The sequence below is a fragment of the Delphinapterus leucas genome, chromosome 18 (genome assembly GCF_059928025.1).
Source record: "Delphinapterus leucas isolate spDelLeu-1000000601 "Yukka" chromosome 18, BTC_Dleu_Yukka2, whole genome shotgun sequence".
In the NCBI taxonomy this organism is placed as follows: Eukaryota; Metazoa; Chordata; class Mammalia; order Artiodactyla; family Monodontidae; genus Delphinapterus; species Delphinapterus leucas.
In genome coordinates this window covers 61,288,513-61,311,716 of record NC_143146.1, presented here as the reverse complement: position 1 = coordinate 61,311,716, position 23,204 = coordinate 61,288,513, and the positions used below count along the sequence as shown (strand labels likewise).

Sequence of the window (23,204 nt, the reverse complement as noted above, 5' to 3'; positions counted from 1 at the left end):
GGAAATGCAAATCAAAACCACAATGAGATACCGCTTTACACCCATTAGGATGTCTGTTGTGAAACACAGCAACAGCAAAGGAAAAAACGAATGTTGGCAAGGATGTGGAGAAATTTGGAACTCTGGTGTACTGCTGTTGGGAATGCAAAACGGTACAGCCCCTGTGGAAGATAGCATGAGGGTTCCTCAAAAAGTAAAAAGGAACTTCCCTGGCAGTCCTGTGGTTAAGACTCCACGCTTCCGATGCAGGGGGCACAGGTTCGATCCCTGGTCGGGGAAATAAGATCCCAAATGCCGCGTGGCCAAAAAATAAAAAAAAAACTTTTTTAAAGGTCAAATTAAAAAAAAAAAGGGAAAACATAGAATTACCATATAATCCAGCAATTCCACTTCTACCTAAATACCCAAAGGAACTGAAACTAGGGACTCAAACGGATACTTGCACACCAGTATTCATAGCAGCTTATTCATGGTAGCCGAAAGGTAGAAACAACCTACCTAGATGTTCATCAGCCGATGAATAGATAAACAAAGTGTGGTGGATGCATACAATAGAACATTATTCAGTCTGAAAAAGACATGAAGTTGTGGCACATACTACAACATGGGTGTACCTCGAGGATATTATCCTAAGTCAAATGTCAGACACAAAAGACAAATGAGGTACCTAGAGTAGTCAGAGTCCTAGAGGCAGAGATAGAATGGTGGCCACCGGCAGCTGGGGGGAAGACGGAGTGGGAAGTTATTGTTTAATGGGGACGGAGTTTCAGTTTGGGAAGATGAAAAAGTTCTGGAGATGGATGACGGTGATGGTTGTACAACAGTGTGAATGTACTTAATATCACTGAATTGAATACTTAAAACTTAAAATGGGTAAACTGGTAAATTTTATGTTATGTATATTTTACCGTGATTTTAAAAATCCATAATATTTACATACTTTTTTGGGGGGGGGAAAGCCAGGCACGTGTACTCTTGGTGGAAGAGCAGCTTGTACACAGGCCTAGAGGCCCGCTTCCTCCTGGAAGTCTTCCCTTACTGTCTCAGCCTCTGCTCCCTCCTCTTCCTCCAACCGTTATTGAGCAGAATGTCAGTGTAACACAACTAGATCACAAGCTGTCTGAGGCCAGGGCCCAGCTTACTCTAAAAAAAAAAAGTCCTGACGATTTTGTTTAATGTTATTAATTAGTAATGTTACTCTTTCTTCCATGTCTCTCTTTCTACCTGTCTGGGTTTTTTAAATAATTTTTTTTAGAAATAATTGACTTTATGGTCAATTTAGAGATTGATGTACAGTTGTTAAAAAATAACAGAGATCCCTTGTGCACTTTGTCCAGTTTCCTCCAGTGGTAATGTTTTTCAAAACTATAGTACAATATCACAACCAGGACACTGACATTGACAATCCACTGACCTTAATCAGATTTCCTTAGTTTTGCTTGCACTTATGTGTGAGTGTGTGTGTGCATGTGTGTGTTAAGTTCTACACCATTGTACTGACCAGGTCGGCTGGTGTATTCAACCACAGCAGTCAGATACCGAACAGTTCCAACACCATGAAGATCCCTGGTGTTTTTCCTTTGTAACTACCTGCACTTCCCCTCCCTCCACCCCTTAACCCTGGAAACCACTAATATGTCCTCCGTTTCTAAAATTTATCATTTCAAAAAGTGTTATATAAATGGAATTATAGAGTATGTAACCTTTCGGGGTTGACTTTTTCACTCAGCATGATTCCCTGGAGATCCATCCAAGGTACTGAGTGTGTCAGTAGCTGGTTATTTCTTATTGCTGGGGAGTAGTCCAAGGTATAAATGTACCATGGTCTATTTAACCATATACCTTTTGAAGTACATTTGGTTTTTAGCTATTACCAAAAAAGCTGCTATCAACATTTGTGTACATGTTTTTGTGTGGACATAAGTTTTTATTTTTCTGGGATAAATGCCCGAGTGCAATTGCTAGATCATATGGTAATTGCATGTTAGTTTTAAGAACCTGCCAAGCTCAGGTTTTCCAGGGAGGCTGTTCCATTTTCATCCCACCAGGAATGTATGAGTGATCCATTTTCTCCACATCCTCATCAGCATTTGGTACTGCCACTATTTTTTATTTTAGACATTCTGACAGATAGATAGTAATATCTCATTGTGGCTTATTCATTTATTTTTGGCTCTTTTGGGTCTATGTTGCTGTGCGTGGGCTTTTTCTAGTTGCGGCAAGTGGGGGCTACTCTTCGTTGTGGTTGCTTCTCTTGTCGCGGAGCACAGGCTCTAGGCGCGTGGGCTTCAGTAGTTGTGGCATGCGGGCTCTGTAGATGTGGCTTGCGGGCTCTAGAGCGCAGCTCAGTACTTGTGGTGCACAGGCTTAGTTGCTCCGCGGCATGTGGGATCTTCCCAGACCAGGGCTCGAACCCATGTCCCCTGCATTGGCAGGCGGATTCTTAACCACTGCGCCACCAGGGAAGTACTCTCATTGTGGTTTTAATTGGCATTTCCCTGATGGCTAGCAATGTTGAACATCTTTTCATATGTTTATTTCTTACCTGTATATTCTCTTTGGTGAAATGTCTCTTCATTTCTTTTGCCCATTTTCTAATTAAATTGGGTTTGTGTTTTGTTTTTTCTTTTAACTCATTCCCTCCACCCTTCCTTTTATTTCTTATTCTTTTGGTAAGCATTTATTAGCATGTCCCATCTATCAGGCATCTGGAATACAGAGACAAAGGCAAAGACTTACCCTAAAGAACTGATGGTTTTGAGGAGGAGACAAATAAGCAGGATTCTGTTCAGGAAAGACATCTACCTCCTATCAAGAGAATTAGTGAAGGCTTGTTTCCTGGAGGAGGTAACACCTGATCAGCATTTGGAGGGTGGATATGTTCATTATACTTTATATGCTATACTGCCTTTACACTTAGAGTAGTAATACAGTAAGAAATATGTAATGCCTTCTAAAAGCCCCACAGGGCACCTTTCTTTCTAAGTAATTCATTACGTGGACTTGTCCTTAAATCAAGGTTAGCAGACACAAAATATCACCCTGGGTTCTTGAGGATTCTAAGACAGAGAAGACAACATCCCAGGCCCCCAAGATGTATGATCTAATGGGCACTGGAGATCCACCACCAGCAGACAGTTGATTACAGAAACACAAATTTAGTAACAAGGGAGAGGGAGAAATTAGTTTTTACCAGGAAGTCTGGGAAGGTTTCTTGGAAAAAGGAGGGTTTGAGCTGGGATTTGAAAAAGGAGTAGAACTCCAACAAGTAGATATAAAAGGGAGCAAATTTGGTATACACTCCTGGGTCCCTGCATGTTATAGATTCCAGGTTTCCATGTTGCTCTTACCCAGGGAATTGTTTCTGAGGAAAGATTCTAGACTGGATGTCTGTGTCCATGTTTGCTGATGGCTCCAGTTGAAGAGGTTGCTAGTGGAAGTCACATCTAGTTTTAGGATGAGATCAACAATCTAATTTTGGGAAGTCCTTCATCTCACAGATAGATGTACTGAGGCCTAGAGAGGATCAAATTCAGCTCAGTCTTGTGGCCCCTACTGTCCAATCAGTGGATGTGTTTTGTCTAGAAAGTTCCCAGGTCATGCCAGGGAAGTGGTGTGGATTTCCTATGGCTCTGCTAAAAATAAAAAGATCATGGGCTTCCCTGGTGGAGCAGTGGTTGAGAGTCCGCCTGCCGATGCAAGGGATGCGGGTTCATGTCCCGGTCCGGGAGGGTCCCACATGCCGCGAAGCGGCTGGGCCCGTGAGCCATGGCCGCTGAGCCTCCGTGTCCAGAGCCTGTGCTCCACAACGAGAGAGGCCACAGCAGTGAGAGGCTGGTGTACCGCCAAAAAAAAAAAAAAAAGATCAATTGGTGAAAATAAGGAGTTGCAGAGTGGATGGGGAGTACTTCTTGCTTAAAAACATTGTTTATCTCACATGTAATTTTTTTAAATCTCCTTTAAGGAATATAATTTTTACATATGCTCTGAAATAAACCACACTTACCAATTAAGTAACTTACAGAATGTCAAGAAAAGAGAAAATAAACCAGTTTCAAAGCCTCTGTTCAGCAAAGATTGGAATGGATAAGAAGCTGGAAGATGTATTAATGAGATGGGAGAGAAAAAGAAAGGCAATTACAAACTGTAGCATAAACAAAAATATAACAAAGTCATGGCCCAGATATGAAGCAAATTAAACTGTAGCATGAAACGAATAAAATAAAATGTAGCCTGATTTTGAGAAATGTATGAGTGTAAGAAAAAATATTCCATTTGCCACATTCTTCTTAAGTGACAAAAATACTGGATTTGTAGAGGAAGAAGTTGTGGCCCATTGCAGTGAACACTATTTACATAATCACCATATTGTAAATGCTGTTGATTGAATGGAAATGCAGTCAATTTCAACAACATACAAGCAAAGTGGACAGAGGTTGAGAGTTGGAAATGGGGAGGAGAGGGAGAGAGGATGGTGAGTGTTCTCATGCTTGTCTGATATCGTAAGAAGTCTAAATACTGCACGACATTGATGAATGGGTAAGCTGAGGCTTTAAGTTTTACTTTTTTTTTTTTTTGGCCGCACCAAGCGCCTTGCAGGATCTTAGTTCCCTGACCAGGGACTGAACCCACATCCTCGGCAGTGAAAGCGAGGAGTCCTAACCACTGGACCGCCAGGGAATTCCCCAAAGTTTACTACATAAGTTACACATTTGGATAACTAATAGAAGAATTAAAGAGAATTCATATAGGGGCTTCCCTGGTGGTCCAGTGGGTAAGACTCCAAGCTCCCAATGCAGGGGGCCCGGGTTCAGTCCCTGGTCAGGGAACTAGATCCCTCATGCCACAACTAAGAGTTCGCATGCCACAACTAAAGATCCTGCATGCCGCAACTGAGACCCGGAACAGCCAAAATAAATGAATAAATAAATAAATAATTTTTTTAAAAGAGAATTCATATAGCTATTAAAGGGATTCAGAACATGCTACTCCAAAATATACCCCTTTGGCATATTGATTATTTTGAACTGAAGGCAATTGAGAAACTGTAGATGCAGGAAGGGCTCTCTGACCTCCCTCTTTCTACCTAAAATCAGGTCTTTGAACTTCCCATGAGAAAGGTGCCCTCCCTTTACCAGGAAGAACATTCTTATCACTGGGGACTGGGCGTCAATGCTGAAGTGGTCCTGTACAAATAAACCTACCAAAATAACCCTTGTCTTCCATTACTTTCTCCCCATGTATCTCCTAGTCACTTTCCCACAATTTACTGTCCTCAGCTCAAGCCCCTTGGTCTTGTCACATCCCTGCAGTTTATTGTTCTTTGTGTAAAAAGGCATATAAGTTTTGGGGCCTAACAGCTTATTCAGGTCTTCATTTTCCCTTCAGAGACTCCCATGTACATGTAAAAATATTAAATAAGATATGTACGCTTTTCTTTTTAATCTATTTATGTCGGTTAATTCTTAGGCCAGCTACAGAACCTAAGAGGGTAGAAGGAAGTTTTTCCTCCCCTACTGTCAAAAATTGGAAGAAGGGAAGGGGAAGGGAAACAGCGTAAATTATACTCTAATTTTTCAGGATGAGCTGTCAGTTGATAATGTCTAAAGAAATAGTAATATAAGTATATTACATGTTATGAAAATGGTTGCCAGAGCTACAGACAGAAGTGGTTAAATGTGGTTGCCTCTGGGAAGTTGTACTAGAAGTGACCTTAGGGATTAGGCGGAGACACAATTTTGATGTCACATAAGTGATTGCTTTGGTAAAAAGAAATGAGAAGGGTTGTATTGACCAGGAACAAAATTTGTTCAAAGTATAATTGCAGCTATTTCATTACCTTAAATTTTAAATATAGCCCGTAAGCATTTCTAATTTTCCTAAATTTGCCCTTGTGCAGGAAAAAGAACTAGTTCAGCTCTGATATAGATATTTGAATGCCACTTTTGTTAAGAGAGATCTTGGATTTTTTTGAGGTGAGACAAAATGAAGTACTGTGAGGTACTTCTCAACGGTGTAAAATCCCTGGATTAATCCAGAGTTTAGCTTATTTAATATACCATTTAAGCTCTTTTCTTGTGCAAAATCTTCAACTTATATTTTCCCCATCAGGCACACCTCTGATTTTATAATGCCAATCATTGAAAGCTGACATTTATTATATATAAACATTCCCTTTGGACATATCCATTTCCAAGTTCAGGGAGCCAGGCTCCAGGAACCCACGCACGCACACCGGGACTGTGTGGTGTGGGGCAGGGCAGGGGACGCTGGCCACATTGTGGTGCCATCCTGTGGTTGTGATGCTAAATTAGAGCATGTTTTCGTTTTCTTCTCTCTAGGAAGGCCCTTTTGTCTACTTGTCTTTGGTAGGAAACATCACAGATTCTGATGCCTTGATTGCTTCATTGTGTAAGTAATTTAAAACGTTTGCATTTGCCATGTTTGAGGGATTAATTGCAAGTATGGCTGTCAATTAAATGAGTACCTGTACCCCATGCTGTATGATTCTATTTACATGAAATGTCCAGAATAGGCAAATCTATTGAGATAAATTATAGATTAGTGGTTGCCTGGGTGTGTGGGGAGGGGGCGGGTCATAGGCCAGAAATGGGGAGTGACTGATAATGGGTACAAATTTCTTTTTTGGGGTAGAAACATTATAAAATTACATGATTTGTAGTGATTCAAATCTGAGAATATACTAAAACTTGTTGAATTATACACTTTAAACAGATTTAAAAAAACAGGTCTGGCATGTGAATTATATCTCAATAAAGCTATAATTTCAAATTTTTGTTTTTATTTATTTAATTTATTTTTGGCTGCACTGGGTCTTCGTTGCTGTGTGTGGGCTTTCTTTAGTTGTGGCAAGCAGGTGCCACTCTTCATTGCAGTGCGCCAGCTTCTAATGGCAGTGGCTTCTCTTGTCGCGGAGCACGGGCTCTAGGTGTGCGGGCTTCAGTAGTTGTGGCTCGCGGGCTCAGTAGCTGTGGCTCTCAGGCTCTAAAGCGCAGGCTCAGTAGTTGTGGGGCACAGGCTTAGTTGCCCCGCGGCATGTGGGATCTTCCCTGACCAGGGCTCGAACCCGCATCCCCTGCATTGGCAGGCGGATTCTTAACCACTGCACCACCAGGGAAGCCCGAATTTTCATTTTTTTGAAGGTGAGAATGTAGACTGAAGATGACTGATAAAGATCGAATTAGATATTTGCATTTCATGGGACTGAGCCAAATCTGGGCTGTTTGCTTTCTCTGAGGCTGAGCAGGGCAGCCGGGGTAGGAGGACAGTGACTTGAGCTGGAATTCTCAACCCCAGACTTCCCTAGCAATTCTCAAGCACATTTTAATCCAGCAGACTCACCAGAAAGCTGCACAGCTGCATTTTCCTTAGCCCGTGGAACTGAGCAGGTGGCCTCAAGATGTGGGACTCAGGGCTTCCCTGGTGGCGCAGTGGTTGAGAGTCCGCCTGCCGATGCAGGGGACGTGGGTTCGTGCCCCGGTCCGGGAAGATCCCACATGCCGCGGAGCAACTAAGCCTGTGCACCACAACTACTGAGCCTGTGCTTTAGAGCCTGCGGGCCACAACTACTGAGCCCGCGAGGCACAACTACTGAAGCCCGCACACCTAGAGCCCGTGCTCCGCAACAAGAGAAGCCACTGCCATTAGAAGCCGGCACACTGCACTAAAAAGAAAGCCTGCGTGCAGCAACGAAGACCCAATACAGCCAAAAATTAATTAATTAATTATTTTTTAAAAAGTGAAAATTCATTTAATGGAGGTACCCTTTATTAGTGTGAAAGTGAAAATCTAGTAGATAATGTCAAGTAGTGCTTCTTGGACTTTAAAGGACACAGGTTGCTTGGGGTTCTTGTTAAAATGCAGATTCTAATTCAGAGGGTCTGGGGTAGGGCCTCCCATATATTGATCTGTGGACTGTCCTTTGATTCAGCAGGATGTAGAACTTGTTAAAGATGATAAGGAAGACTTTATTCAAGAGGGACTATGGCAATGGGAGAGAGATTGGGCTCAACTCTAAATACAAGGACAGGTGGAGATTCATAGGCAAGGAGCAGGGTTGGGGTCAGTGGATGGAAAATTACTGAGAAGAAATATCAAGGCTGCGGGACTCTTGATAGACTGACTCAACAGGATCCTTGCTGAAGGCAGGCCAGGGTATTAAGATACAGAGGGTGGGAGATGAGGAATTTGATCAGATATCAAGATTATCTACACTCCCATGTTCATAGCAGCAGTATCTACAATAGCCAAGACATGGAAACAACCTAAGTGTCCATTGACAGAGGACTGGATAAATAAGTTGTGGTGTATATATACAATGGAATATTATTCAGCCATAAAAAGAAGGAAATCCTGCCATTTGTGACAACATGGATGGGCCTTGCAGACATTATGCTAAGTGAAATAAGCTAGACAGAAAAAAACAAAAACTGTAATATCTCATATGTGGAATCTAAAAAACAAACAACCCAAACTCATAGAAAAAGAGATCAGATTTGTGGTTACCAGAGGCGAGGACTGTGGAGTGGGGGAATTGGATGAAGATGTTCAAAAGGTACAAACTTCTGGACTTCCCTGGTGGTACAGTGGTTAAGAATCCACCTGCCAGTGCAGGGGACACAGGTTCGAGCCCTGGTCTGGGAAGATCCCACATGCTGCGGAGCAACTAAGCCCGCGAGCCACAACTAGTGAGGCCCACGTGCCTAGAGCCTGTGCTCCACAACAAGAGAAGCCAGCGCAATGAGAAGCCCATGTACCGCAACGGAGAGTAGCCCCCACTCGCCGCAACTAGAGAAAGCCCGCACACAGCAACGAAGACCCAACGCAGCCAAAAATAAATAGAAAAATAAATAAATTTATTTTTTAAAAAAAGGTACAAACTTCTAGTTCTATGATAAATAAGTACTAGGGATGTAATGTACCACATAATTAACACTACTGTATGGCATATTTGAAAGTTGTTAAGAGAATAAATCCTAAGAGTTCTCACCACAAGGAAAAAAACATTTTTTCTTTTTCTTTTTTTTTGTATCTATATGACATGATGGATGTCATTAAACTTATTGTGGTAATCATTTCACAATATATGTAAGTCAATTCATTATGCCGCATACCTTAAACTTACACAGTGCTGTATGTCAGTAATATCTCAATAAAACTGGGGGTTGGGGGGAGTGATCAGATACCAAGAGTGAAGGATTTTCACTAAACTCACGCAGCAGGATTCTTGTTGAAACTGGACTAAGTGGGCCAAGCACAGAGCCCAAGGTCGAGACCTTTTGGAGAAGAGGGCTTGGAGGAGGCTGCCTTGAGTTTGGTCAAGAAAAGTTGTGCCCCTAGTCTCCGCTCTGTGGCAAAGGGCACAGCCGTGGCTTGGCTACTGGAAACCTCCAGCCCTTCGTGTGCATCTTTCCCTCTAAACCTCTGCCTGAGCCTGGCAGTCAGTCACAAAATAAAGGATGAGGATCACATCATTAGGTTTATTAATGCTCTGTTTGCCCTTTCGCTGTTGTAGGTGTTTAACCTGCAAAGAGTTGGTCAAGGTTAAGCAGTAGATGAGGAGGTGCCAGAGGCTTGATCCACTGGGGCCAGCAGATAGCAGGGCCTGCTTCCAGTGCCTGTCCCCACCCCCCTCCCCCCCACTTTCACTTACACACACGCTGTCTCCTTCAGCTTTGCTGAATTTCCTGCAGTTTCAGACACACCGAGCGCTCTCAGCCCCAGGCCTTTGCTCAAACTCCTCCCTGAGATACCCTCTCCCTCCCCCAGTTCAAGGCTCACCTCTTGTGATATAAGCCCTCAGATTTTTTTTTTTTTCGTGCAAATGTGCTTTATTTCTGTAATTTAGAAGAGACCTTTTGGTTTAGGGAGTGGGAGCTGTGTTTCAGTTCATACATATCGTCACACACTTCCCCAAGGGGGAGCAATTGACAGGCCACACGGGGGTCCCGTTATATGACACCCTCATCCAACTGGCCCTTGAGACTGGACCTGGTGCCCTTCAGGACAGAAATCAGGATGGGCTGCCCTTTGATCTTGCCAGCTGGTCATCCTCACCTTCATCCCAATCCAAAGCCTTGATTTCTGACACTGTGGAAGGTACGGGACTAAGAGAAAGGCCTGAGATTAAGATCCCAGATTACGTGTGCCTTGACGTGTGGTAAAATCCAGAGGGCCTCAGATGTCGTAAGTGCCAGGCCCCTCTGCACCCTGCTTCCTCATATAAGGTCCCTAGACAAGCAGCCCTCCTGGTCTCCGGGACCAGCACGGTGCCTGCACACCCCTGAGGAGCCGGCTTCAGTTCCCTGCCAGCCCTCAGAATTACTCAAACAATCCTATCACATCCTGCCGCGGGGACCAGGGGTCACCCGCCCTGATGTTACTGCAGAGCCCACCTCCCACAGCCCCTCCTCGTTCACCCCAGTTCCTAGGGCAGCCCCACGTGGTACAGTGTCCTTCTCCCCGAGCCTGCGAGCCGCCATCAACCTCATCTGCCCAGTGTCATCTGTTGTGTGTTGGGCCACCACATAAGCCCAGGGCGGGAACCCTTCCCTCGCATGTAGGGTGAAGAGGAAGCGATCAGAACACCTCCTCTCCTAGCTTGTGCAGTGCCTTTTCTCCATGTCCCTATTCTCTGTCCCCATCACTTATTACATGGTCTGAGCTCGCTACAGTATGAACCACCAGCAGCAGACTTTGTGCCCTGGCCGCTGCTGCATTCTTGAGACCTAGCATAGAGGCGTCTATACGCTACAAAAAAATTGTTGAATTAAAGAATGAATGAAGGGGACTTCCCTGGATGTCCAGTGGTTAGACCCTGTACTTCTAATGCAGGGGGCATGGGTTCGATCCCTGGTCAGGGAACTAAGATCTCACATGCCACGTGGCCAAAAAATAAATCAAAAAATTTTTTAAAAAGAATGAATGAATGGGGTTATTTCTGTGAATGTCTAAACACCCACTAATCTCTTAGCTCCTAAAGCATTGACCTTTTACTTGTGATATTTTCTTAGATTTTGGCTACACTAGATAGTATATTTCACCTATTGTATCTATGTGGTTTTTTAATTAATTTAATTTATTTTATTTATTTATTTTTGACTGCATTGGGTCTTTGTTGCTGCGCCCGGGCTTTCTCTGGTTGCGGCGAGTGGGGGCTACTCTTCGCTGCGGTGCGCGGGCTTCTCATTGCGGTGGCTTCTCTTGTTGTGGAGCACGGACTCTAGGCACGTGGACTTCCGTAGTTGTGGCGTGCAGGCTCAGTAGTTGTGACTTGCAGGGTCTAGAGCGCAGGCTCAGTAGTTGTGGCACACGGGCTTAGTTGCTCCACAGCATGTGGGATCTTCCCAGACCAGGGCTCGAGCCTGTGTCCCCTGCATTGGCAGACAGATTCTTAACCACTGAGCCATCAGGGAAGCCCTGTATCTATGTTTAAATTTATAGGGAAAACTTTTTCTTTCACTATGATGTTTTCCAGTTAGGTCATGGCAGGCAGTCGGCTAAGGACAGGCTGGACGGCTCTGCCTGGTCTGCCAGTTGCATCTGGCCTTTCACAGAATCTCCGCTCAGCATGTGTCTGTGTGTTATCTCATTAAATAGCTAATCGTGTTTACTGGCCTGTCCTTTCTCTGGGGACAGCCTTTCATGGGAACCCTTTGTCCCTGGCCCTGGAGGGATCCTAACTCTAACCATTAAGAGACTATTGCTTCTTTTTAAGGCTGAGTAATATTCCATTGTATATATGTGCCACATCTTCTTTATCCATTCACCCGATGATGGACACTTAGGTTGGAGGGGGAAGGGTAAGCTGTGACAAGGCGAGAGAGTGGCATGGATGTATACACACTACTAAACGTAAGGTAGATAGCTAGTGGGAAGCAGCCGCACAGCACAGGGAGATCAGCTCGGTGCTTTGTGACCGCCTGCAGGGGTGGGATAGGGAGGGTGGGAGGGAGGGAGACGCAAGAGGGAAGAGATATGGGGACATATGTATACGTATAACGGATTCACTTTGTTATACAGCAGAAACTAACACACCATTGTAAAGCAATTATACTCCAATAAAGATGTTAAAAAAGAGACGATTGCTTTGTGCTGCTCAGACCAGTCAGATCGCGCAGCTGATTTCTGACCATTCATACCTTTTCTAAGTAATGTGAGAACAGTAGTTAAAGGGAGAGAAGAGGGTTTGGGGTTTTTTTTTCCTCTGGTTATTTGAGATCTTAGGACCAGCACGTATTACTTTGTTAAAGTAAAAAGGAAAGAGAGACAGAGAGAAAGGTGGGGGGAGGTGGGGAGGAAGGAAAGAGAGAAAGAAAGAAGGAAGGAAAGAAGAGAGAAGGAGGGAGGGAGGGAGGGGAATATGACTTCACCTAGTGCATGGCCCTTGGTCCTTCACTAAAAAGACTGTCTGACCTCATGGTGCTTCCTAGAAGTAACCATCCTGATAACGGGGCCTGGAAAGATTTCTTAGGGCACACCTGCTCCCTGGTCAGCACAATTTCGTGGTAGCTGTGTTAGTGAATTCTGTCCCTGTAGCAGACCGAAATGCTCCTTTGTCCATTTAGGATTCATTCTGTAGTCCAGGCTGTGTTACTCTCCTCCCCTCCCCTCCCTGCTGCCTCCTCAGCACTCAATTCCCCTTCAATCACTAATAAACATGTGTTTTTTTATAAACATTTCCTTAATAATAATTTTCCCACATCTAACTAATACAGACTTTATGTTGAAATTTTGACGTAAGGAATTATAATGCATTTACCAAGATAACTATTAAAGATTATCTTTGCAAAGTCTGACTGTGTCAAACTGATGTAGAATTCTGCTGCTTACGATGAAAAGGGAGAGGGTGAGGAGGGCACATGTGTGAAAGCACTTTGGAAAATGCAAATCATTTTACAAATATAACATGATATTGTTATTATTACTTGTGTCCGGTGGCAAATGCATTTTCGTCATAGGGCCTCACTTGCCTTCCACTAAGGCATTATGAAGACTACAGAGAGAGTGGCAGTTACTCTTTTATCTCCTCCTAACGGGGAAAAAAAGGTCATTTCCTCTGTCATAAAAACGATTGCCAGATGAGTAACAAAATGTATTTTGTTTTCAGGGAAAGAATATGGCAAAGCTGACGCAAGATGGCTTTATTTGGATCCAACCATTGTGTCTTTGGAAATTCTGACTGTCGTCCTGGGAGGGTTTCTGGCATTGGTTCTCATTTATGCCATCGTCAAAGGGAAACGTTATCGGTAAGTGCTCTTCTCCTGTCCTACGGAAAAGAGGAGGAACATTAGCTGTCCCAACACCAGCGTGACATTTGGAGGGGATAATGACCAGAGTTCTTTGTTAGACAAAAAGTAGACTAGAAACAAAAATTGTTAGATATTAGTTAAGGATCATGGTGCCACCAGGATAATTTCAGACCATTCAAAATAAAAAAAATATGAGAAATATGATTGTATTGACAACCTGGGTGCTGTACAGACAAGCACAGTGGTGACAGCATTGGATGATTTGCCACCAATATTTTGGAGAATCAAAAGGTAACATTTGCATCCTTTGCCTCCAACTCATTCTAGAAAACTCCCATTCCGCTTGACACAAAGAAAAATCTCTCATGTAATTCTGAGGTAGACATGCAAGATAAATAAGAAATCTTTCCAGAAGCAGGCTATGGAGGGTATGAGGAAAGCAGAAGAGTGAGGAGACGAAGCAGAAAGATGGCAGATTAACCATCCATCAATCAGACCCTGGAACTTTGAACTCCGCTTCCTCCCTCCCTTTCCTTCCTCTCCATCTTAGGGACGGGGTGACCTGGGACAAACAGATTGCTATCCTGGGGATGATTCCCTAAACCAATGTCAAGTAGGCACAACGGCATTCCATTTTCCACCATCTTGTATCAAAGACGAAGTCTTATGTAAAGCTTCATCATAAAATTTCAGATTTGAAAGAGACCTCAAAGGTCATTTAATCCACTTTCTCCCACCCAGTTTTACATAGAGCGTTGGCAGGAAGAATTAAATTTCTCCTGGGTGCCTTCCATGTCTTTGACTCCATGATCGTGGTTGTAGATTTACTACATGCACCCATTTGTTTATTATTTCAAACATTTAACACATATGCATTGTTGAATATGTGTCGGGCACAGTGCTTTATCTACGTATCTCATTTAATCTCCGCAATATTATTCGAGGAAGGGACTATTATTATCCCTTTTACAACAGGTGAAATTGCGGCTCATAGAGAGCTTCCCATCCAGGTCTCTCTTTACCGGGTCAGTTGTGACCTCACCAAATCTTCCGAAGAATAGGACAGGATACCCAAGAGACCTTCTTTAACTCTGAGGATAATCTTCTAGGAAAGGCACTATTGCTTCTCCAAGGAAAGCATGGGTCTTCATTAATTATCAATTTGCCCCATCAAAGGAGCTCTACGTAAAACCCGAGGTCCAACTTCAGGGAGGTTTTCTGCCATGGAGGACTGTTGATGCTGCTGGTAGTTTCATCCCTTGTCTCTTTCTCTCTAACAGGCATTTCATACAGATCACCCTGTGTGTGTGTGAATTGTATGGCGGGTGGATGACCTTCTGCCCAGACTGGCTTATGGGAAGCCCCAACCTCAACACCAACAATTGGCTCTACTTTTGGGTCTATCTGGTATTTTTCAATGGTGTTTGGGTTCTGATCCCAGGACTGTTACTGTGGCAGTCATGGGTAGAACTCAAGAAAATGCATCACAGAGGATTCAATTCAGGCAAAAAGTTTCAGTGAATTTTCAAAATCATAAACACCATCAGCATGCTTTATGAGCCAGAATGAATCAAACCTGTTTGTTGGGCCAAAATGTAATACATTCCAGTGTATACTTTTCTTTTATATTGTCATTCTTGAACAAGCTAATTGCTTCCAGTTGAATCAATTTCAAATGGACTGTAAGGTTGACAAGTTTTGGCTGTTGTTTTTTCCAGTTAAATGGCAATACAGGGAACAGAAAATAAATTTTAACTTGTAATAATAACACATTTAATGATATACTTTTATGGCTAGCATTAATTGTTCTACGTTAATAAAGCCAATTATCATGAAATGCTGTAGAGCATGTTATATTAATTCTTTATTTCAAAGAACATGTTGTTGCTTCAACCTTTGATCTTTCCTCCAGTCTTCTGGTTACCAAAGTGAAACCAGGAATGAAATGAGTGCTTCTGTTTTGCACTTTATCAAATTTGTGAAGCCAACAAAAATGATAGTGGAAGGAATTTGTGAGTGGGGTAACTCCTCATGGGTGAACATTGGGGTTTCATACAGATGATTGATTTATATCTGTCCTTTTTTAAGGAGGAAGATTTAAGATACCTTACAAAAATACGATAAAAAGTAAATCAGGAAATAGGAACATAGGGAAAATGAGTGAGAAACAATAAGATGAAGGTAAAATTAATATGCAGAATGCATGCCGTGACGTCGTATGTAACTGATAGAAGTGAAGCATAAATGTAACACTTACCTTCAGTACCAAGAGGGAGACATGATCACCCTATGTTTCAGAAACCACTCGTTTTGGCAGATGGCTATAGCACTTCCGTCAGAGGTGGGGAGCGGGTACTCACAGTAACTTGTTCAACACCTGACTTTCTTACTAGCCTGTTAGCTCACAGATGTATTCTCTGCCTAGAAGGGTGCCCGGCCTATACAGCAGGCACTTGGTTGGTTGTGGTGGATACTGTCACTTAGCTCAGTCTGCATTCCCCCTCCTTCTAGGTGTCCTCTTATCCTGCAGAGAGCTGCAGGTTGTGGTCCTGGATGCAAAATTGCTGTCACCTTTCAGAGGTACTTGTGAGCGGTTTGGAGGGTGAAAGCATGGAGACCGTTTTCAGCAGTTCCTTTTTTACTTTTGCTGTTTTGTGACGACAGGTAATGTCTATGACTATGGAAACGTGAGGGCTTGGAGCGTTAGCACATCGAGCGTTCAACCTCGTGGGTACTGAGAGGCAGTTGTGGTTGGGGCAGTGGGAGTAAAGGGTTTGTGGGCTGAGGGGCTCCAGTGGTGGCTTCACTGGCAGAGCCTGCCTTGGGAGGGTCCATTTTGTGGACATCTGGGAGCCATTCCTAGAAGCTGAGCCAAGCACCTACTCTTGGAGTCCTCCAGTGATTTTTATAAGCATCCTCTATTAAATCCTCCTGTTTAAAACACCTAGAGTAATTGCTGTTTTCTATGCTTTTATCCTGAATGATACCTGACTGTGATATTCGTTGAATATTGAGTAAGTCTGGCCAAGTAAGTTTGAGGAATATTACGTTAGCACATTAAAGACTTTAGAAGTCCTGCAGTGAAGAAACTAGATTAACTTGTTTAACTCAGCTTTTCCCAACATATTTAGCAGACCACTTTAACAAGTAGGATGGTGTTTCATGGAACCATCAGATAGGGGAGCACTGAGTAACAGAGTTCCGTTTTCATGAGATTAAAAACAAACCAGTTGCCAATAAACAATTAAAATAGAATTTTTTAAAATACCATTTACGGGCTTCCCTGGTGGCGCAGTGGTTGAGCCCACCTGCCGATGCAGGGGACGCAGGTTCGTGCCCCGGTCCGGGAAGATCCCACATGCCACAGAGCAGCTGGGCCCGTGAGCCATGGCCGCTGAGCCTGCACGTCCGGAGCCTGTGCTCCGCAGCGGGAGAGGCCACGTCGGTGAGAGGCCCGCGTACAGCAAAAAAAAAAAAAAAAAAAGGAAAAAAAATACCCTTTACTATAGCATCAAAACATTCTAATATTTAGGGGAAAATTGAAAGATATTAAGGCTTACACAGAAAACAAAAACAACTATAAAACATTGAGAGAAGTTAAATAAGACCTAAATAAGTAGAGAGATATGTCATGTTCATGGATTGGAAGGCTCAATATTTCAAAGAAGTCAGTTCTCCCCAAACTGAGCTATAGATTCAATGTAATCCCAATCAAAACCCCAACAGATTTACCTATTTGTCATTTTTTAAATGATAACAAGTTGATTTTAAGATATTTTATGTCAATGCAAAGGGCCAAGAGGGTGAAGACAATGTTGTAGAAGCATAAAGCTGGAGGACTTGCTCTACCATACATCAAGTCTTAATATAAAGCCACAGTAATTAAGGCAATGTGGTATTGGCACCAGAAAGCCAACAGACGGATAGACCAATGGAACAGACTGGAAAGTCCAGAAACAGACCTTCCTGTATGTGGACACTGGATTTAGGAAAAACGTGCCACTGCAGAACAATGGGGAAAGGATGGTCTTTTCAATAAATGGTGCTGGGTCAGTTGCATGTCCATGTGGTAAAAATGAATTTTGATCCTTACCTCACATCATGCACAATATCAACTCCAGGTGAATTGTTGATTTTAGTTTTTTAAATTAATTTATTTATTCATTTTTGGCTGCGTTGGGTCTTTGTTGCTGCGTGTGGGCTTTCTCTAGTTCTGGCGAGTGGGGGGGCTACTCTTCGTTGTGGTGCGCGGGCTTCTCGTTGCAGTGCCTTCTCTTTGTTGCAGAGCACAGGCTCTAGGTGCATGGGCTTATTGATTTTAATGTGAAAGGCAAACAATAAATCTTCAAAAAGAAAAAAAAGTAGAAGAATATATTCTTAAAAAGGATACAGAAAGCTGCAATAATTTTGACTGCATTAAAATCAAGTACTTCTGCTCATCAGAATTCACCATTAAGAGAATAAAAAAGGAAGCCAGAGACTTCCCTGGTGGTGCAGTGGTTAAGAATCCACCTGCCAGTGCAGGGGACACGGGTTCGATCCCTGGTCTGGGAGGATCCCACGTGCCGCAGAGCAGCTGAGCCCGTGTGCCACAACTACTGAGCCTGCGTGCCAAAACTACTGAAGCCCACACACCGAGAGCCTGTGCTCCACAACAAGAGAAGCCACTGCAATGAGAAGCCCGCACACTAGAGAAAGCCCACATGCAGTAAGGAAAACCCAACGCAGCCAAAAATAAATTAAGAAAAAAAAAAAAAAAGCCAGAAGGTAGAATATATTTGTAGTACATATAATTGACAAAAGACCTATCCCAGTGGGTAATCAATTAGAGAAAGACAATCTAATAGAAAAGTTGACAAGATATTTGAATAAATACTTCACAAAAGAGAAGGCAATTCAGGAGATGATAATTAAGGCCACAATAAGATGTTGCTATACACCTATAAAAATGGCTAAAACTAAAAGGACTGACCATTATGAGGGTTGGTGAAGATGTGGAACCACTGGAATTCTCATACACTGCTGGTGGAATGTAAAGTGGAAAACTACTTTGAAATTAAACTGAACGTGTGCAAGCCCTGAAACCCAGCAATCTGACTCTTAGGTATACTTCACAGAAGTGCTTTACTATGTGTACCAGAATGGCAGCATTATAACCCCAAGCCGGAAACAACCTAAATGAGTAAATTGTGGTATATACATACAATGGACTACTGTACAGTGAAAATTATAGGAATGAAAATTAACAACCTACTTCTCATAACAACATGGATGAATTAGTGATAAGTGAAAGAAATAGTGATAAGTGAAAGAAGCCAGACTAAAAGGATACATATTGTATGATTCTATTTTTGTAATGTAAGGTTCAAAAACAGATAAAACTGTGATCAGGACAGAGATTGCCTCTGGGGAAGAGGGTGGGTATAGTGATGGGGAGAAGCCATGAAGGGGCTTCTGAGGTGCTGGTAATGTTTTATTTTTTTCCTTTGAGTGGTTGTTACAATTTGCGATAATTCATTCAGCTGTACCTTTATGAATGGTGTGCTTTTCTCGATATATGTTATACTTCAATTTAAACATTTTATTTTTAAAGATTCCTGGTATGAAGACCTGAAATATGTCTCCAGTGGGTCCTCATGAAGAGGACGCTATGTCCTTGACGACAGAATTTAGTACAACTCGGGCTGTTTGTAACAGTGTCCCCCACGTGGGCTGAAGGCAGGACGCCAGAGAGAGAGTCTGTAAAAACCTTTCTATGAGGGATTACCCAGTTGTTTCCAGTACTTTGCTCTCTGCTGATCTGGCTCAATCTGAGGGTAAACAGAGTAGAGAAAAATGGATGGGCTGCATATCCTGCAGGCAGTCCTGAAAACATGATTTTTTTCTCAACTGAGTTTTTGCTGAGTATTGGATGGGAGAGAAATGGAGATTATAGACTCTGACAGGAACTTGGAGGACAGATACATTCTACTGCCAAGTAAGGACAGATCTAAATGTTTTAACCCTTAAGTGAGTTGGAAGGAAGATTGATGTCCCCATATGAAGTCTAACAGGTCACTGAGAATAGAAGCCCATCTCCCTGTGACAGGGAGGTAGGGGCAAGGTGACATAGGTAATACTGTATTTCATTAACTCTAAGATAGATATTTTCCACCCACATTTTAACATTTTAAAAATTAGAATGTATTTTACAGTTGATGTGTCATAATTGAGTTGGCAGTGTTTTTTTCTTACAAAACTATAATCCATCTTATAATTTGATGGCATCTTAGATTCAATTAAATAAGTCACTGCCTTCAATATTGTTCCTCTTTTCAAGCCTCGATATCTCCAACTACTTGGAGGTGATAGTTCAAATATATTTTAAGTCTAAATTTTGCTTGGGACCTTAGGAATCATTTACTTCCCTATCTGCCCCCCCGTACACCCCACTTCTATCACATTCGTTTCCTAGGAGCCAGCCATAGAAGGAATATTTGGATGAACATATCAAATGATTTGCAATAAGTTATGAATTGCTTATGTTGATGGTAACTGGATTCCTTCAGACTGTCCATCACTCCCCAGTATTGTTTACACTATAAATTTCCTCTGCATGCTCTGCCTTTCCAGATAATGTTGAGGCAACTATCGGCATAACCCATCTAAAATCAGAGTCTAAATGATGACGTTTTCTTGTATTTAATTATGTCAGCTTTACAACTTCTGAAGTGCTAGCACTGAGGCTCCAGGAAGAATCTGCAGACTGCAGTATGAAATAGTAAAATAAAACTTTGTCCAAACAAGGCTTGATGGAAACCAAAATGCACAGTTTGGAGAAGAATCCTTTGTTTTCTTTTTTTTTTTTTTCAAATTATTCTTAAAATCCATGAGCACTTTTTTCTTTGTTTGGTTGGAAAGCTGGAGTTTGGATCTAAAAATAAATAATTTATAATGAGAATAATTGGGCAAAACCATGAATGAGAAAGGTTAACTGTTGCTGTCCTTACTTTTAATAAAATGCCCTTGAGGTAATAGGGAGGGGCCTGGCAGGCCTCCTCCACCCACTGTGCTTTTGGAAACTCTACATCCTCTCTCCCTTTCCAGTGGCAGACCCGGCCTAACAAAATCCATATCCCACCGCCACTTCACTGCAGGAAGCAAATCACATCCATTAATTCACATTAAGATGCTAATAACTGATAGTGGTTTGATGTATTATCTGTCCCGAATATATTTGCATTAAAAAATATACAATTGATTCATGTCCGTTGCTGAAAAATGGAAAATCCAGATAAGCAAAAAGAAAAAAATAATCATTACCCCCAGTATCATCAGACAGAACCACTGTTACAAATTTAGTTTCCATTTCTCAAGCTCTTGTCTGTGCTTGTATTAACATTTGGGGGAGACTTTTAACGTTTGAAGAAGGACTTTAACCTCCCCCCTTCTTTCCTCTCTGTCCCTTGCCCCAGATTTATCATCTAAGAAGTAGCAGTTGTACATGTACACACAAAACCGACCGAATAGTATTACAGAACATGCTCCCATTCTTGAGAAATTCATGCGCTTATAGAGGTTGATAGGTAGCAGTTATCATTTATTTTGTTTATGTCCACACAGATCAAGTTGACATCTTAAAATATTGGATTGGCCACCTCCCAACTCTTCAAGGGAGGGATCCAGTATGCTGAGCGTGCTGCAGTGTTACTTTTTAGGTGTTTAATCCCTTCCCCTCCAGAAGCCTTCCCTCAGTCCCCCAGGAGTCAGAAGGGGAGGACTCTGAATTCCTGTAGCCCTTGTCTGTGTCACTTAAGTGGCCCTGTATTGTTTTGTTATTTTTGACATTCACCTTCCCAGCTACACAAGGGCCCCTCAAGGCCACACTTAGAATCCTAGAATCATGTATTGTTTAAAGGGGCCTTGGACAGGTCCAGTTCATATACGAGGAGACTGAGGCTCAGAGGGGTTAGATAACCTGCCCAAGGCCACAGAGCTTTTCAGTGAACTAGAACCTAGTTCACTTAAAAGTACTCTTTCTAGCCCAACAGTGTTAGACATGTTCCCAGAAGCCTGCAAGCTATGAAAATTATTCAATTTTATGGAAACAAAAATTTAACCTCAGCACATTTCTGATCATCTAGGTCTATTCATTATACTTGAGTAGCCTCTCAATTTCATTGTTTTGATTTTGTGTTTTGTATTGTCCTGTAAGTACTTTTCACTGGTTGGACCAAGTGGTCAGGTAGCAGCAGTTAACTTTAATGCTTTGGTTTTTCTAGGGGGAGGGGTGACAAAGTGGAGGATGCGCTCTCAGGGTCCCCACTTTTTCAAAGTTGAGCAACACTCCAGACAGCACATGACTTCTTGTTCCCCACAAATGTGTTTGCTGACGATGCATTTTAGTTTAAAAATAAATTAAATATTCTGTCTTGGCCTCTCATTTCTGATTCATTGTATTGGGCTGAAAGTAACTGTGAACAGGTTTTTGGCGTTTCTTGGTTGCATTTTGGGAGTCGGACTGATTTTGGTCCCGGGGGTGGGGATGGGAGGGCGGGATCGAATCACTAAGAACTGGAAGCAGGAAATGGATCTCACTGGTGTGCCCTGAGTGCCCACGGTTTGAACTGTCTCCATAAAGCCAGTGCTTGTCCGGAGATGGGACCACAAATATTCATGCCCCCTGCAACAGTGACATCTGGTGGCCCTGGGGTAATAGGACAGCAGTCGAGTGGCTGATCTGTGGATTTTGATGAGATGACCTTATTCTATATATACTTGTCGCCGTAGGAGCCACTGCCCGTTCCTAGGGAGCCCCGTTTCCTCCTGTGACACACCCACCTCCAATCACCCTACACCCAGGAAGCACCTGCAGCAGCGCCCCTGCTTCCTGGGGGCACTCTCCTCCCAGGCGCCCTGGCTGCCGGGCTGGGAAGAAGTGGACTTGCCCCATCTGGCGCGTGTCAGCCACCAGCGGCCACGTCAGGCCAGGCCTGGCCTGGATTCTGGTGTTCGAGGGCCAGTGATTTACTGCCTGGGCAGCAGGTGGCTGGGGTATTTTTAGTGTGTGGAGACTTTAGGAGTGGGATTGGGTGTGGGCAGGAGGCAGCGGTGAGGTCTGGGGGAGTTAGCTCTTCCAAGGTTCAAGTTGAAAGCCTCCTAATTGGGGGGGGGGATGTCTGTTTCCTAACCTCCTGTAGGCTTTCAGGTTCTTGGTACGTCTTCTTGAATCTGTCTGCCTTTTTCCTTTGCTTGGTCAGTTTGTAAGCATGAACTAGAGAAAGTGGAAACCTTTGGGATGCCAAGTTGTTTGGTATCTAGGAAAACACTGGGTACTATTAACGCCCTGCACCTGTATTCATTCCACTTCAAAGCTCTTTTCTGTTCGTTGTATTATCTGATCCTCATGATAATCCCTCACGCTCCGTGAACAGGGATTATCGTCTTCCTTCTACAGAAGAAGAACTGGCCACGAAAGGTGAGCATCTGTCCCGTGCCACAGGGAGCACACGGGACAGAACCCGGAGCCGAGCTGTGCCGGTTTTGCCGCTAAGCGGTGCTGAGTTCGAACCCGCTGCCCCGGCTCACATGCTGTGGGATTTGGAGCCCAGATGCTTGGCTCCTGAGTCTCCTTATCCAGAAACGGAGTCGTGGTACTTGGCACACACTCCTGTGAGGATGAGCACATATCAAACACTCCACCCGCTGTTCTGATCCAAGTAAAAGCTTCCACGTTTATTTAGCTTTTCACTGGGTCTGTTGTCCAGGTTCTGAACATATGACATCGCCACTGCCTCCGTGTGAGAGACAATCTCAGAATCAGCAATTAAACGTGCCAGGCACCCAGGCCTGGAGCAGAGCAACCGGCCGAAACCTGGGGCTTCTGAGCAGGCACATCACAGAGAATAAAAGGTAAAAATTAAGAAGCCTGTGGGCCGGGAGGCTTTGTCAGTC

At 43.2% G+C, this 23,204-nt stretch overlaps 1 protein-coding gene and 1 long non-coding RNA gene across 4 annotated transcripts in view; both read left to right on the top strand.

Annotated features, from left to right (window-relative positions):
* The window catches only part of EBPL (EBP like), a 54,068-nt gene extending 33,939 nt beyond the window's left edge, over nt 1-20,129 (top strand). The window contains exons 2-4 of the mRNA XM_022574810.3: nt 6,342-6,411; nt 13,130-13,268; nt 14,552-20,129. Of these exons, the coding sequence (XP_022430518.1) occupies nt 6,342-6,411; nt 13,130-13,268; nt 14,552-14,792 (450 nt within the window). The 3' untranslated portion in view covers nt 14,793-20,129. The remainder of the gene's footprint in view (nt 1-6,341; nt 6,412-13,129; nt 13,269-14,551) is intronic.
* A 2,185-nt stretch (nt 20,130-22,314) lies between these two features.
* Nucleotides 22,315-23,204, top strand: part of LOC149746865 (uncharacterized) — a 35,335-nt gene continuing 34,445 nt past the window's right edge. For all 3 annotated transcript variants that reach the window (XR_016388707.1, XR_016388705.1, XR_016388706.1), the window contains exon 1: nt 22,315-23,162. This is a non-coding gene — a long non-coding RNA (uncharacterized LOC149746865). The remainder of the gene's footprint in view (nt 23,163-23,204) is intronic.